The sequence below is a fragment of the Electrona antarctica genome (genome assembly GCF_951216825.1).
Source record: "Electrona antarctica genome assembly, chromosome: 14".
Lineage (NCBI taxonomy): Eukaryota > Metazoa > Chordata > Actinopteri > Myctophiformes > Myctophidae > Electrona > Electrona antarctica.
The window spans coordinates 36394912-36410625 of NC_136795.1; the positions used below are offsets into that span (position 1 = coordinate 36394912).

At 44.6% G+C, this 15714-nt stretch overlaps 1 protein-coding gene across 1 annotated transcript; it reads left to right on the forward strand.

Annotated features, from left to right (window-relative positions):
• Window positions 1-988: 988 nt before the first annotated feature.
• Window positions 989-15218, forward strand: slc1a9 (solute carrier family 1 member 9; the record flags this gene model as incomplete). Its single annotated transcript, XM_079520833.1, has 10 exons — window positions 989-1124; window positions 1521-1673; window positions 2333-2592; window positions 6099-6204; window positions 6326-6452; window positions 9535-9768; window positions 11236-11430; window positions 12603-12737; window positions 14442-14886; window positions 15014-15218. 10 exons carry the CDS (start codon window positions 989-991, stop codon window positions 15194-15196), a joined length of 1974 nt encoding a protein of 657 aa, XP_079376959.1. The 3' UTR covers window positions 15197-15218.
• Window positions 15219-15714: the final 496 nt, after the last annotated feature.

Here is a 15714-nt window from a genome sequence, read left to right on the forward strand (position 1 = left end):
GGGTGGGGGTGTGGGAGGGGACTCTGAAACATTTCCCCCATTGAGGATGGATGGACACTGAACCTCAGCAGAGGAAAGAGACTCTCAAAGCCAAACATCGCATATTTATTACTTGACTCTCACTTTATCAAGGCGATTGCACTCCACTGAGATGTCACGGCTTATGAAATATTCCCTCTTTCATGCAATAGCCTTGTTTGTATTGTGTTGTACGCCAACCCTGTCTGTTGACCTCTAACCAAGCTTAAATGTCATCACTACCAGAGGTCCATAATGGTACTTAACCTTCTTCTTGCCTGTGTTGTTACTACAAAGGCCCATAAGCGGCTCTGTTTCTGGGGGAAAAAAGGCCTTCCTTTGATGTCTCATCACTTCCAGTTGTCCAGTGTTAGACCTGTCAATCAAACATGATCAGTCATAATTAAGGCAAGCCTGGAGGAATCCCATTGACTGCTCTTCATCCACTGTGTGTCTTTCATGATCACAGTCACTGGTTCTCAAAGTGGGGTCTGGGCCTCAAAGAAGGGGTCCCAGAGGGTCCCCGCGTTAAAATGAGAAACATCTTAAACTTGTATTGAAACTACTGTATTTCGATTCAGATACAGTACTTTAATCTCAAACTATACAGCTCTATCAGTCCAGTTCCCTCTTCCTATCCTGTTCATTTGCCTTGTGTTATTCTTGGGCTGCTTGGTTTGCGCCATTTGCCTTCCCTTTTGAAATTAAATTGATGTGAATTGAAAATATATTCTTGGTCTAAGAGCAGTAGATGCTCAGCATCTCACTTGCAGCCAATATCCCCAGAGTCAGAGACAGAGTCTCCTAGTCATAATATATGAAACGACTGTGGGACGATTCATTAACTGTGAGTTTGAAAACATAGATGCATGGCTCAGGGAGCCAATGAAATGTAAAACTTCTGAAGATGATATAAATTATATCATGACGTTCTGAGACAATGACCCACTTCACAATTTCCACAGGCAGCATGACAAATCAGCCACCAGGTAACCAGTCCAACAAGAACAACAAGGACAAAGACATTCAGCAAGATGACAACACAGAAGTTCAATGCAAACAACCACGGGACAAGAACACCCTGTTGCTTGGACTCACTGTCTTTGGTATGGATGTCCTCATTTACCATTTACAGTAGCATGTCTTTTTCTTCTTCCTTTCTAACAAACTGATGCATCTTTACACCTGTATGTTACCCAGTGATGTGACAATAGAGTTGGTTCTTGAACTACTTGATTTAACCAAAGAAATCCCCCCCTCCCCTCCTCTCCTCTCCTCTCCTCTCCTCTCCTCTCCTCTCCTCTCCTCTCCTCTCCTCTCCTCTCCTCTCCTCTCCTCTCCTCTCCTCTCCTCTCCTCTCCTCTCCTCTCCTCTCCTCTCCCCTCCCCTCCCCTCCTCTCCTCTCCTCTCCTCTCCTCTCCTCTCCTCTCCTCTCCACTCCTCTCCTCCCCTCCCCTCCCCTCCCCTCTCCTCTCCCCTCCCCTCCCCTCCCCTCCTCTCAGGTGTCGTGGTGGGCTCATTGTTTGGCATGCTGCTGCGGTACATGGCGGTGACAGACAGCGGCACCCTCACCATGATCTCCTTCCCTGGAGACATCCTGATGAGGATGCTGAAGATGCTCATCCTGCCCCTCATCATTTCCAGCCTTATCACAGGTGCCAGACTTACTGTAGCATATAGGCCTACACATTTAGACACACACTACTTTAAATATTATCAAAATCGTTTTAATGCAACCAATATTATATAAAGGACACATTTAGGTCAGACCAATCCAAAGTGTCAGTGCCATCAGATAACCTCCTTTATAAGGGGAATAAACCGAGTCATTCTCCTATACATTAATTAAAGCTATTAGGGGGTCTGGGTCTGGGTCACTGTCAAATATTAGGCATTGAGCACGTTTTGTTGCATTGTAATTTTTAGGGGTAGGGGATATGTCAGGGTATATACTCACACAAGTTAAAAATTCCGATTGATCCAGAATTCCTCGTTGATCTGATTAAAATGTACTCACTTTGAAATGTTAGTAATTTTCTACTTCTCAAGCGCTTTCTTTTTTCTTTCTTTTTCTTTTTTCTTTCTTTTAAAGATACTTTTGGGGCTTTTATGCCTTTTTTGATAGATTTACAGTGGGTACTAGGTAGATGGGAGGGGGGGGGAGGACACACAGCAAGGTTCATCGGGATCGGGACTCGAACCCGCAACACACTGTCATGCTGGATTACCAGCCAAGGTGCCTGGACCGCTAAGCCGGCCCAGGCCTCTCAAGTGATTTCTTTCTCACACACTGTGACCATTAATGTCCATCCAGGGCTTGCCGGTCTGGATGCTCGATCCAGTGGCAGGATGGGCAGCAGGGCCATGGTCTACTACATGTCCACCACAGTCATCGCTGCTATCCTAGGCGTCATCCTGGTCATCGGCATCCACCCTGGGAACCCCAAACTAAGGGGGAAGTCACATGCTCCTAGTGTCACCCCTAGGAACATGGACGTTAGCAGCATGGATGCCTTCCTGGACCTGATCAGGAATCTCTTCCCAGAGAACCTCGTGCAAGCATGCTTCCAACAGGTAAAACCTAAGCGGGCATTACATGCTGAATGGTGAAACAGGTTTGGTTTTTGGGTGTCGGTCTAATGACAGTCGCACCAATAGTATGTCGGAACTAAAGCCTGTACCCAACAAGATCTCACCTGACCTCTGACCTCATCAAACCCTGTACACTCAAGACACGCTCCATATATGGCCAGTACATAATTCATTCCATATGTTGATCTGACCCCCCATCCCAAAGTGCCAGCAGTCTGCCGCCCGTCACCCACCTCAAAAACCACACCCGTGTGAAGTGAGGGTCGCTCTTATCATCATACATCATCTGCATTCCAGCCAATTAGAATTTGCGTCAATTTGGCAATTAGTGTTAGTGTTGGGACAAACACTCAAAGCTGGCAATTCATTGCCAATGGCATTTAATGTTTGTGTTAGGACAATGTTTGTGTTTACACACACCCTCAAAGCTGGACATAGGCCCTCATAAAATCACCCCCCCAAAATTATTCACAATATGTGAAATTGGGTGTTCAGAGAATTAATTCCTTAGCTCACTGGCTGTGCTTAAGACATTTGCCGCTGAGAGTGGTTTGGTTTATTATGAGATTAGCTGCTGACAAACATACAGACAGATAGACGCACTGCCCTGAAAATATTACTAGGTATGTATACAGCGGTTGGGTTCTGGTCTGTAGGCCTATACTGTAGATTTCTATTTGGGCTTTTATGATTTTCTTCTATTACCTCCACAAAGGAGTAATTCTTTTCCCCCCTCTGTGGTCTGTCTGTCTCTCTGTTAACAGCATATATTGAACAGTTTACACACAATCTTGCACAAAACACGATAGAAAGGTTGATCGTGGGCCAAGGAACAAATGATTCACCTTTCACACCAATCGGCCCAAAGGGGCCATTGTATAGTGGGCATGCAATGTCACAAAAATGCACATTTCTGAACAGATTAACATTACACTGCAATACTTTAGAAAAAGGTTTATCATTGGACCCAGGATGGAAGGACTGATTTACTGCTCATATCATTTTGTTGCCACTGAGACCCCTTTTCCACCAGTTGGTTCCCAATGGGAACTGGTTCAGTTCTTTTTGGTTCTTAGTCCATGAGCCAGAGCTCCAAAATTGGTGGGAAAAACTAGACCTATATAAAAAAGTAAATTAATACATGATAACCCTTCCACAGTAGTAGCTTTTTCATATTTTCAATTATTTTGCAAATTTTTCTACATAATGCCTCATTTGCATATTTAAAAATGTAAAATTTGTAATACAATAAATCATTGTCTTCGTGTAAGTAATCAGCTGTGGAAGTTTCATGGTGATAACAATCTAATATAGGTATAGTTTTGCCCACTCAATTCATAATTAACGTTCCAATTTTGGAGCTCTGGCTCATGGACTAAGAACCAAAAAGAACTGAACGAACCGGTTGTTGGTACCCCATGATGTAGGCTAGTAGTGCATTATGTAGTGAAAGTGATATTTGCCAAAAAGGAGATGTGGTGCAAGGAGCACAGCAACACACATAGACAAACACACCTGGGCATAATTCATTTCCTAGTTACTGTACATATTAAATGTTGCGTTGTGTTTCTTTAAAGCCTTTATTTTCAAAGCAATTCTGGCATGCAGGTACTGTACAAGCCATGTTTCTAGCTTTGACATGTTTGTGGGTGTCAGCCCAGTGACCTAATAGAGGTCAGTTTGTAAGTGTCAGCCCATTGACCTAATAGAGGTCAAGTTGTTGGTGTGTGTCCAGGTCAGGAGAAGGCTCTGTGGGATTCACAAAACACCATTGAGAGATTTAGCTTGTTTATCCAAGCTGATCATTTTTAAATGATAATCCAAGCCTCAATCATGTTGTGACGTTTGCCTTCTTTCGTCCAAATCCCGTCCGTCCGTCCGTCTCTCTCTCTCTCTCTCTCTCTCTCTCTCTCTCTCTCTCTCTCTCTCTCTCTCTCTCTCTCTCATCCCCCCCTCTCTCTCTCATCTTCCCTCGTGCGTGTGTCTCGGTGATTAGAAATAGTTGTCTGCGTTAGACTGGGTGAGGGTCAACCTTTCTGCCACTGCTAATCTCTGTACATCTGGGTTGCTGCATCCTTATTTGCCACAGTAAGGCCTCTGCTGCATGGCGTTGAAGGTGCATCATCATCATCACTGTGCACAAGCTTAGATTCCTCCCCCTCTCGTTCCTCTGCCCTGCATTCCCTGTCTGCTTCTGTCCGTCTGTCAGCGACGGTTCAGAGCTGGGGGGTTAAGCGCTTCTTTCAAAGTTATCGAGCCTGAAGGGCTGTCATTTAAAAACATAATACTTGCAAAAATGCAAACTCTACTACACCGTGACGTGACCCCTTTTCCACCGGGTGGTTCCCAATGGGAACCGGTTCAGTTCTTTTTGGTTCTTAGTCCATGAGCCAGCGCTCCAAAATTGGAACGTTAATTATGAATTGACTGGGCAAAACTATACCTACATTATATTGTTTATAGGATCAATATAAGTAAATAAATATATGATAACCCTTCCACAGTAGTAGATTTTTCATATTTTAAATGTTTTTGCATATTTTCCTATATAATGCCTCATTTGCATATTATACATTTTGTAATACAATAAATCATTGTCTTCGTGTAAGTAATCAACTGGGGAAGTTTCATGGCGAATATAGGTATGGTTTTGCACACTCAAATCATAATTAATGTTCCAATTCTGGAGCTCTGGCTCATGGACTAAGAACCAAAAAGAACTGAACCGGTTCCCATTGGGAACCACCCGTCTGTCTGTCCAGTTGAATGTATGAACAAAGCTCTTTAAAATGTCTTCACTTGATTGATATAATATATGGACCTGTGTTGGCTCTGTACTGTACTTTGACCGCTTTTTTCTGTCTCACACAAAATCTCTTCGCCAAAAATGTCTATATGTTTTTTTTTGTGGCTTTCGCCTTTATTTTATATTTTTTATGGAGGGACAGACAGTAGGCTGACAGGAAATGAGAGAGATGGGGGGAAGACATGCAGTAAAGGCCGTCGGGATCGGGAGTCGAACCCGCGGCACACTGCCAGCCAAGGTGCCTGGACCACTGAGCCATGGCCCAGGCAAAAATGGCTATTTTTGGCTAATGTTCCCCCCAGATGATGCATGGATGCTGGAGTTAAGTGGTAAAAGGCTGCTTGATAAGCAGGTTCGCAAAAGCATTACAGCCTACACCCATGGGGGTGCCATAAATGCAAAGTACTCATATCTTAATTGGATGTAACACATGCTAGTTGCTGCTAGTATCATTCATAATCCCCAAATTCATTCAATATTATTTCTGGTTGTCGTGGCCTGTGAACTCAGCATGTGATTGGACAAATGGCTGCACAACTTTCTGAGCCGGCACCCTATTTTGAACATTCCTACTAATTCTTTGTAATTTCTGTTGTATACCGGTATCTTCTTTGTGATGTGAAGTCACACTCACACATGTGCTCTGTGGCATTTCTCCTGCATGTGAATCACCTGTGTTCAGGTGTCGACGGTGTTGAAGAAGGTGTCAGTGGTGCCGCCGAACCAAACAGAACCTGTGATAATCAGCACGAGGAGGCTGGAGTACAAATGGGGCATGAATGTCCTTGGTGAGTCCATACTCGTTTCTGCCTGCTTCGCTCTGTTGAAAGACAGGAGCTTGCTGGAGGATTGTTTTATGTTGCCTGTGTGTGACTTGCATGACACTTTTGCTGTGGTTGTTTTCCGAAGGCTTGATTGGCTTCTTCATCGCCTTTGGGATATGCATGGGGAGGATGGGAGAGAGGGGGAAAGTCATGTGTGAATTCTTCACCGTCCTCAACGAGATCATCATGACAATGGTTTCCATGATCATGTGGTCAGTGGCTTGCTTTTGTTTCTTTCCCCCTTTGCTAGGGCTGGGCAATGTTGGCACAATCACAATATTTTTGACCAAATACCTGGACATTGATAATGTGGCAGTGCCGCAGTAGCTGTTGGTGCATAATGTGGATATCATGAGCAATAGAGGCATTGTTCAGCTGCCGTCTGATAAGTTCAGACTTTACTCTTTACCGTAATGCAGCCTTTAACACCATAAGAAACTTTACCATTTTAAACTGTATCATGATACTACGATAACCAAAAACCGTGTACAGTATAGTCTCATATCAGTGATATCACGATATTGATATTTTATTGATATATCACCCAGCTCAACACTCCACATCATGCTGTTCTGTTCTGTTCTGTGTGTGTGTGTGTGTGTGTGTGCGTGCGTGCGTGCGTGCGTGCGTGCGTGCGTGCGTGCGTGCGTGCGTGCGTGCGTGCGTGCGTGCGTGCGTGCGTGCGTGCGTGCGTGCGTATGTATGGCCTTGTACAGTATGTGTTTGTGAAAATGCATGACTGTATGTGCAATTATGCATGCACAGTTGTCTCCCTGTTTTCCTTCAAATTGCAGTGCTTGGACATAGTAGAGATACCACCCACACAGTACCAGTGACAGTGATGGATAAAGCGTTGACTGTGTACATAAGAAACACTGTGGGAACCAGCAAACAGCGGCAGGCCGTTTAAAAACAGCGAAAATGAGAGGACGGAGGAGGCACATGCAAGAGGCCTGAGAGACGGATGGTGAAGGACAGGGACAGATGGACAGAGACAGGAAGACGAGAGAAGGAGCCAGAGGGCTGGAGAGAGAGTGAGAGACACCGGGAGGAGACAGGGAGAGAGAGGGATTCCCCGGGACATGCCGGGGTCTGAGGAATGCTGAGGAGTAGCAGCAGCGAGGGGGGGCCAGAGCAGTGCTGTGGGCTCCCAGGGGACGCAGGGTGGAAGCGCTCCAGAATGTAATGCATCCATAGTAGGCCGTAAAGCAGTGGAGCCCAGTGGCTGTAAAGCAGAGAGCAGTTGCAAGGAAGGGGGACCGACGGGGGACGTGGAAAGATGCCTTAGAGATCGATGTGTTGCCTTGAGGCTTCACAGGACACCGGCCAGTAGCACCGCAGAGAGAGAGAGAGAGAGAGAGAGAGAGAGAGAGAGAGAGAGAGAGAGAGAGAGAGAGAGAGAGAGAGAGAGAGTCCAGTAGCACCGCAGAGAGAGAGAGAGAGAGAGAGAGAGAGAGAGAGAGAGAGAGAAAGAGAAAGAGTCCAGTAGCACTGAGAGAGATGGATTTGGTGGTGGTGGTGGTGGTGGGGGGGGGGGGAACAGCAGTCTAGATGAGCAGCTGTACACCAAAGGAATTGTACCCTTGTTCATATCACTCAGCAGTGTAAACAGATTACTCATGAGCCTACAGGGCCAGCCAAACAGAGAGCCCAGTGTATACAAAACGCACATCGCAACGTGGCACGCCTCCATCAGATCATATACACCACGAGCTCATATGTGCCGCAACAACTGTCACCAACAACTGACATCCGCCCGGTTACATGCAGTTTGTCACAACCTGATCTTAGTGCAGAGCCAAGCTGGTTGTGGTGTGAGCAGGGAGCTTCTCTGAAACGGGCCTTGAATGGAAAACCACCCCGTAATTTTGATTCCTCTCTATCTATTCCTTCTGTCCAGCACCAGGACATATTAGTATTCTGATTGGTATTCAGAAACATGAACGAGATTGGACTCAGATATGCTGAGCCTAATCTCCCATGTTATTGTATTGAGTACATTGTGGAGATGCTCAAATAACGACGAGTAGGACTTTTGGAAACCTGTCGAATATTTGCCCTTAAAGCAAAATGGTGCATTTATATAGCGCTTTTTATCCGAAGCGCTTTACATAGATTGTGCATTACATTCACACACCGATGGCGGAGGAAACCATGCAAGGCACCAACCTGCACATCGGGAGCAATTAGGGGTTCAGATAGTCTTGCTCAATGACACTTCGACACTAACTCTGGGGGAGCCCGGGATTGAACCGGGAAACTCACGCTTGTCCCATCCGGCCGTTCTACCTGCTACCCCTGAGCCACTGCCGAAAGCAACATGTAGCCGTATCCCAGATGATGTAACAGTTATCTTTTCCATCTTAGTTAATTCTCTATGGAGCTGTACATCTGGGTGACATCACCGATTAGGGGCAGGACTCGCTTACACTGCCAGGGCTGAAAGCTTGCTATTTTGAGACAGTTGTAAATATTTACAATATAAAGTAGCTCTCCTTGATACTATAAATTCTGTGTCTTTTTTTCTTACGGGGTTAAAATGGGCCTGACAATCTATTGCTAAGATCATTTAGATTGCCCACCTGAGGCCTAGCGTGCTAGCAACCAAGAATATCTCCCTGTAATGTGTAAATGGATTTAATCTCTCCTCATACTGAATCGAGCACCGATAAGAACTGAACTCCAAGACGGTGACCAGCAGATGCAGTTTTCCCATGCTAGTATGATCACTGTCGCACAGTTTAGTACGCTTAACCCATTCTGGGCGGGAACCCCTTACATTATGTTATGCTTTAGCTATTGAAAAATAGCAGATCTACAAGCTCATAGCGCGCCACCGAGTGGCTCGCTACGAGCTTGTAGGTCTGCTATTTTTTTGAAAATTCGATTTTCGCTTTTTCGGAAAACTGCCAGGATGTAGAAGACATTTTTAGAATCTGATCTCAGGACCAATCCATTCTTCCAGTATATATAGCTCATATCAGGTTTAATGATAGAAATAGTGTGGATGGCACAAGTCCAAATTAAGAATGCCTTTGTCTCCAAGGTATTTCCAGGCTTCAACTTTGTCTCTCAGCGTGCTAATGCTTAACACATGCACCCTCTGTGCCTGCATGTCAGCGTGTGAAGGCGCTGACAGCATACCGTACGACAACAGAGGTGCTTATCATAACTTTGACTCTTCACGGACTTGGGATGTGTTGTGAGCTGCTTAGTGTTATTACAGAGCAAGTGAGAGAGTCTGTACCTCATAATAAAGTTGTCTTTTTGTTTACTGTGTGTGTGCACATGCAGGTACTCTCCCTTTGGCATTGCTTCTCTGATAGCGGGAAAGATCGCCGCCATTGGTAGCTTGGAGGTAGTGGCCAGGCAGCTGGGCCTGTACATGGTCACTGTGATTGTAGGCCTCGCCATCCACGGCGGCATCATCCTTCCTGCCATATTCTTCGCTGTCACCAGGAAAAGTCCCCTGACCTTCTACTCTGGAATCTTCCAAGCCTGGATCACTGCTCTGGGCACTGCCAGCAGGTACGGGCCTGCAGTGTGTGTGTGTGTGTGTGTGTGTGTGTGTGTGTGTGTGTGCGTGTGCGTGTGCGTGTGCGTGTGCGTGTGCGCGTGCGCGTGTGCGTGTGTGTGTGCGTCGCGTGCGTGTGCAATACAGAAAGAGAGAGAATTATTGATTGAATTAATGAATATATAGCCTTACTCATGGACCAGAGCTACATCCCTACCTGCTTTCTCTGCACCATTTAAGGCCGTTTCCAAATGTTAAAATGTAAAAGACCAATAATAAGAAAACAAGATGTTAAGACCGCTAAACCAAATAGAATAAAGTTTACCTTCAGAAAAAGCGTAGTTTATGGCTTCTGAATGTAGGTCTTTTAACATGTAATGTCTATGGAGTGACGTCACGTCATCACCACTAGGTCTGGAAAGGGGGCGTGGAAAGGGGGCGGGGAATGGCTGTGAGAAAGGCCTATGTCCACTAACATTTTAGTCTAGTTTTTATTTGTTGAAATTGACAATATACGGGCGGCTGAAAGCTGGCGTAACCGTCTGGGCACCTTGGCTGCTAATCCAGCCTGGCAGTCTGCCGTGGGTTCGACTCCCGACGGCCTTTACTGCATGTCACCCCGCCATCTCTCTCCCCATTTCCTGTCAGCCTACTTTTATCTATCCCTCTATAAAAAAATAAAAATAAAGGCGAAAGCCACAAAAAATATCTTGAAAAAAAAGAAATTGACAATATATTTAGTGTTAGCTTGAATCATCATAGCTTAGTTTTCATTTAGTTTCCATTTAGTTTTCATCCGTGAAAAAAGGTAGTCGACGAACATTGTTCGTCATATTATTAGTCGACAAAATCAACACTGACTGAAACGGCAACTCATGGCAGCAGGGCCGTAGGTGTCTGAATACGGGTTATTATCACGGACCAAGTCCATGTCAGATTCTGTGTCGTAAATGTTTAAGCCTCTGGATTAGTCGTCACTGGACAAGCTGGCCACGCTCTGCATCCTGTATCCTAGCTTGGCTTGGCTTGCCCTGCCAGGCTGGGATACTGCTGAAAACATGAGTAATGTGTAATCCCATCAACTTCTTCTCTAATTATATTATGATGACCCAGGCTTTGCTGGGGCTGGAATCAAATTCCTTTAATTCATATGTCGGAGGATTGCAACACTGGCCTGCACCAGCTGTTAGGAAGAGACTCTCACTCTACTCAAATTTCTCATGCTCTACCGACTTTTTCTCTCTCTTTTTTTTGTGTGCCTCTAAGTGTGCCTCTAAGACAAATGTATCTCCTCTTCCCTGCTGTCTGTTGTTTTAAGCCCTGTTACTCTCTACATTTCTCCTCACCACCATGTCTACCACATACTTTCCTGCTTTTTTTGGCCATTGAAATTAATCCAACTTTTGTGTCATTTGAATTGGCAGAACATGTTTACTTTATCATCCTCTTCTTCTTCTTCTTCTTTTCTTCCACACTCTCAGCGCGGGGACATTACCTGTCACCTTCCGCTGTCTGGAGGAGAATCTGAAGATTGACAAACGCGTAACGCGCTTTGTACTGCCCATTGGCGCCACCATTAACATGGATGGCACGGCCCTGTATGAGGCTGTGGCGGCCATCTTCATCGCCCAGATGAATGACATCAACCTAGACTTGGGACAAATCGTCACTGTCAGGTAAACCCCCTGCCTGGAGGTGGTTGGCACGCACGCACGCATGTACGCACACACACACATATACACACACATATTTTTTTGGAGGCATTTTAACCCATTAGGATGAACTATGTGCGGTAGTTTCAGAGTGCACGCGAATAGACTCCAAATACATTATTATGTTATTTATGTGGTGAGATCATTTATTTGGTTTTGGCAAAACGGTACCTAGAGGGGATTTATTTTGATTAGATACAGCGCTACATGTCGTGGCCACAATTATTCTGTCTGAGGGCTGCTGTTCACCAACTGCTGTTTCATCATCTGCCTACCAGATAGTTGTGGAAAAGTATCACATTGTCTGTGGGTGAAAGTGTTTTAAAATTAGATCCATATGTGTACAAAATCTCTATAAGCCTCTTTTGATCCCCCCTGTCACAGTGATATGTCAATTTGTGTTGTAGCTATGCGTGTAACAAAGGAAAATGCAATACAATCTTCTTGGATTTGTATTATTGAGATGAATGATTGTTGATTTATTGATTTATCATTTTAACCAAAAAATGCACAAAAAGTACACAATGCACAATGAACACTTTTATTATTTATGCTAAATCATTGTGTACTTTATGAACACTTTTGTAATTTAAGCTTCAGAATCATCATGGTGTAGTTTTTGTGCATTTTTTGAATACGTTGATCCCTGGCTAGGCACCCGTCTCTGAGCCGATCAGGTGTGCATAAGACTTTGTTTCCTTAACCAAGAAGATTCGAGACTCTCTTTTAAAGGCCAAGAAAGTACAGATATAACACATCACACACAATAACTTAACACTAGCAAACATACAGTAGGCGAGTCCAGTAATTAAGTCCAGGATCACACAAGGATAAATAGGCTTGCTTAATCATAATGACAGTAGGCATTAAATACCAGGCATTAAATAATGTTTTATCTTGGAACCCAGCGTAGCCTGCAGTCACATCTGTCTGCGTCTTAATCCCTCTAAATATGGACACATCAAGAAGATCATTATTTTCCCTTTATGTTGCCAAACACAGATTACTGTCAGGATAAAAAGGAAAAATAAGTGAGTTAATTCTATTTGTGGAACTGCTCACTCGATGCTAGATAAAATTGGTTTTTTTTTAAAATCTCTCTAATGTCTCTCTTTTATCTAATTTCTCCTCCTCAGTATGACTGCAACCCTGGCCAGTGTCGGGGCGGCCAGCATTCCCAGTGCAGGCCTGGTGACCATGCTGCTGATCCTGACGGCCGTGGGTCTGCCCACCCAGGACATCAGCCTGCTCATCGCTGTGGACTGGCTGCTGTGAGTCAGGTGTCTGGGGGGGACGTCTATCTGTCCCTGGGCCGGAGGAGGGGCATGAAGGGGGTCGGTCGGGGTCGGTGCCTAGTTATGAATGAAAAACTTTGAATTAAAAACTTTATTCCGAACATTATAAAAAATTAGACAAAAGTCAAAGAATTAAAATAAGTTCAATATAGAACAAAAAAATAATATTCCAAAACAAAAACAACAACAACAAAATAAAACCAAGCCTCACTGGCTGCAAGTATAATTATTGTTTTACTTTTATATGTTCGGAAAGGAGTAGGGAGAAGTTAATATAACCCTACCCCTTAATAACTTAATTTCAGCGTCATCGCTTGACGTCATTACATAAATACCAACATGGTATAAACTAAATAAAATAATTCACAACAGAAAAGCTAGTGTAAAGCAGGGAATGGGCTCTATGCACACAAAATAACTCTTCCCTACTTCCTTCACAGGTGTTACCGATGATACAAATTAAGCCTCTGTTCCATTTAGTGTACAGTGGTTTCCCAGTTCTCTGAGAGTGTACAAAACTACAAATGGAACCAAATGGACCCATACAGGGCCATTTGGAACCCGCTCAAGGACACTTTGAGACCCACTGGTGTAGCAGAATGTTTCCAGTGAGCCAACATGCACAATATCAGCACCCTGACTTTTTGACCATAATGGAACAGAGCCTTAATTAGTATCACCTGTAAACACCGGTACACCGGAAGTAAGGAAGAGGCCCAAGTTCTTTCCAAAATGACGTGTATGCATGAAGCCCATTGTGGGGACTCGTAAGTCACAAGTTATCAGTAATTTATTTTCAGAAAAGATGAGTCAGATACATTTCCATTTGTGTAGGGCTGCAACTATTTTCTTAGCTATTATTCTATAGATAGTATGCGCGTGACATCATCATCAAACCCGGAAGTTATGCAGGAATGCCTACTGAGTGGCAAAAAACTACTTTCTGGCCTTGACAGCCCATACAGTACATCCAAACAGAAAAGTCCTATCTGATTGCATTAAACAACATTAAACAATGTTAAACTCACTTTGCCTGTTGCTTTGCCACTCGATTTGCCACTCGATTTGTGTCATTCAATTTAAGCATGCGCATACCCTCTATAGATAACTGTTTTGATTTATTGAATAACAGAGTTAAACAAAATGTTATATCAAGACATTGATTAACCATTGTGTTATTTTATACTTTGTTGTATAACTGTGTCATTCAAAAATAGTGGAAACAGCATCTCCAAGCTTACAACGCATCACAATGCGACACGTTGTGAACCTGTAGATTGTTTTTCTTCGGTACTTCCAGTCCCTGCCCACCACCATGGAGACTGACTGGGGTCCCATGGTGTCTCTGGCTTGGCCAGGTGTTCCAATGAACACAACTGGCCATTTTTGTGGGTGGGGAGCTGGCAGGGGACGGAACGTGTTTCTCCACATGGTGTAACTCCTCACTATCAGATAAAAAAGAAGTGGCTGTTGACTCCATGTGTATGGTTGTCTACACCAGTGGTTTTCAAACAGGCTACATTGCAAAGGGACATTGCCATCAGATTGAAAGTTAAAATAGTTTTTAGGATATATCATTTTAGGAAATGAGCGTAGTAAGTAAAAACTAAAAGACTAATCATAATATTGTGCAAATCATCCGTTTTATTTGTTTCCACTTCATACTTTTTGTGTGTGCAGTGACAGGATGCGTACGTCTATTAACGTCGTGGGCGACTCGTTCGGTGCTGGGATCGTGGACCACTTGTCAAGGGCGGAGCTCGCTGAGCTTGACATGGCAGACAGGGAAGTCCTTCCTCAAGAGGATGAGCTCGACTTCATCCCTCCCCCTCCGATCCTCACAGAGATGGACCTGATGGGCCCTGTCAAACCGCCAAACTTACCCCCGCGCTCCCCCCGCCCGCCCACCCTGAACCACATCGGCCCCACCCTCTCCCAGTCGCTCTCCCTGTCCCTGTCCTACTCACCAGCCCGCTCAGTCCGGTCAGTCCTCTCTCCGTCGCCGCTGCCTTCCCCTCGCTCTGTCCGTGCCCACTCCCCCCTACCCTCCTACCGCACCCGCTCGCCATGCCTTCTCCACAGGACAGAGCCTGGCTACTGTCCCGTGTCCACCCATGATAACCAGGTATCATAACATAACGTATCATAACATACTTTGTTCTCCAATATGGTGAAATAATTCATTCTTTATAATGCTTGCATTTGTAGCAGTTCTGCCATTTTGTCTGTTCTCTCTCATTTGTGCCTTCTAGAACACGACGATTTCCCGTCGCACCCACAGAGACAGGGAAAGGGACAGGGAAAGGGAAAAGGAGCGCCTACGATTCGAAAGCGAAACGGAGGAAGAGTTAGTGATAGAAGTGAGCGACGGGGAGGAGAGTGACGACACTGCGTATGACAGGAGGCACGCCATTCCACTCGTTGACCTGCCTTGATGGGATCCGTCCATGGCAAAGGTTCCTCTGTACATGTATCTGATTCCGTTGTTCTGCCACTTCCCCCGTTTTCATGCACAGTTCTCCACTGTGTTGCAAGGGTGTGGTTATGGGTTCCATGGCTCACAGTGGCTTTCAGGCACATGAAATTGTCGCAAGTAGCAAATAGCTGATTTTTTTTTTTGCAGGTTTTTGCAGAATATTCACCCCCGTAATAGAGACGCTAGGGTTCATGGTTAAACCCAATTTGGGCCTTTGAAGCCAGTCCAGAGGCTTTTACTCAATGTTTGTAAAATAATGCTATAATGGGGATTGTTTTACTCGGTTCAAGGTTCATTCCTTTTTACAGTTGTGGAAATTGCTATCTTGCTGCTCTCATTTAATAACCAAAGTCATGCATCCTTCATGTAATTTGCCTGATACCGGTCAATTGTATGTCTGCCCCTGATGAGAGAAGTATTGTGGTGTTGCAGCTAGATGTATTTATTTAATTTATATAGTCTTATTTGGGTAGCATT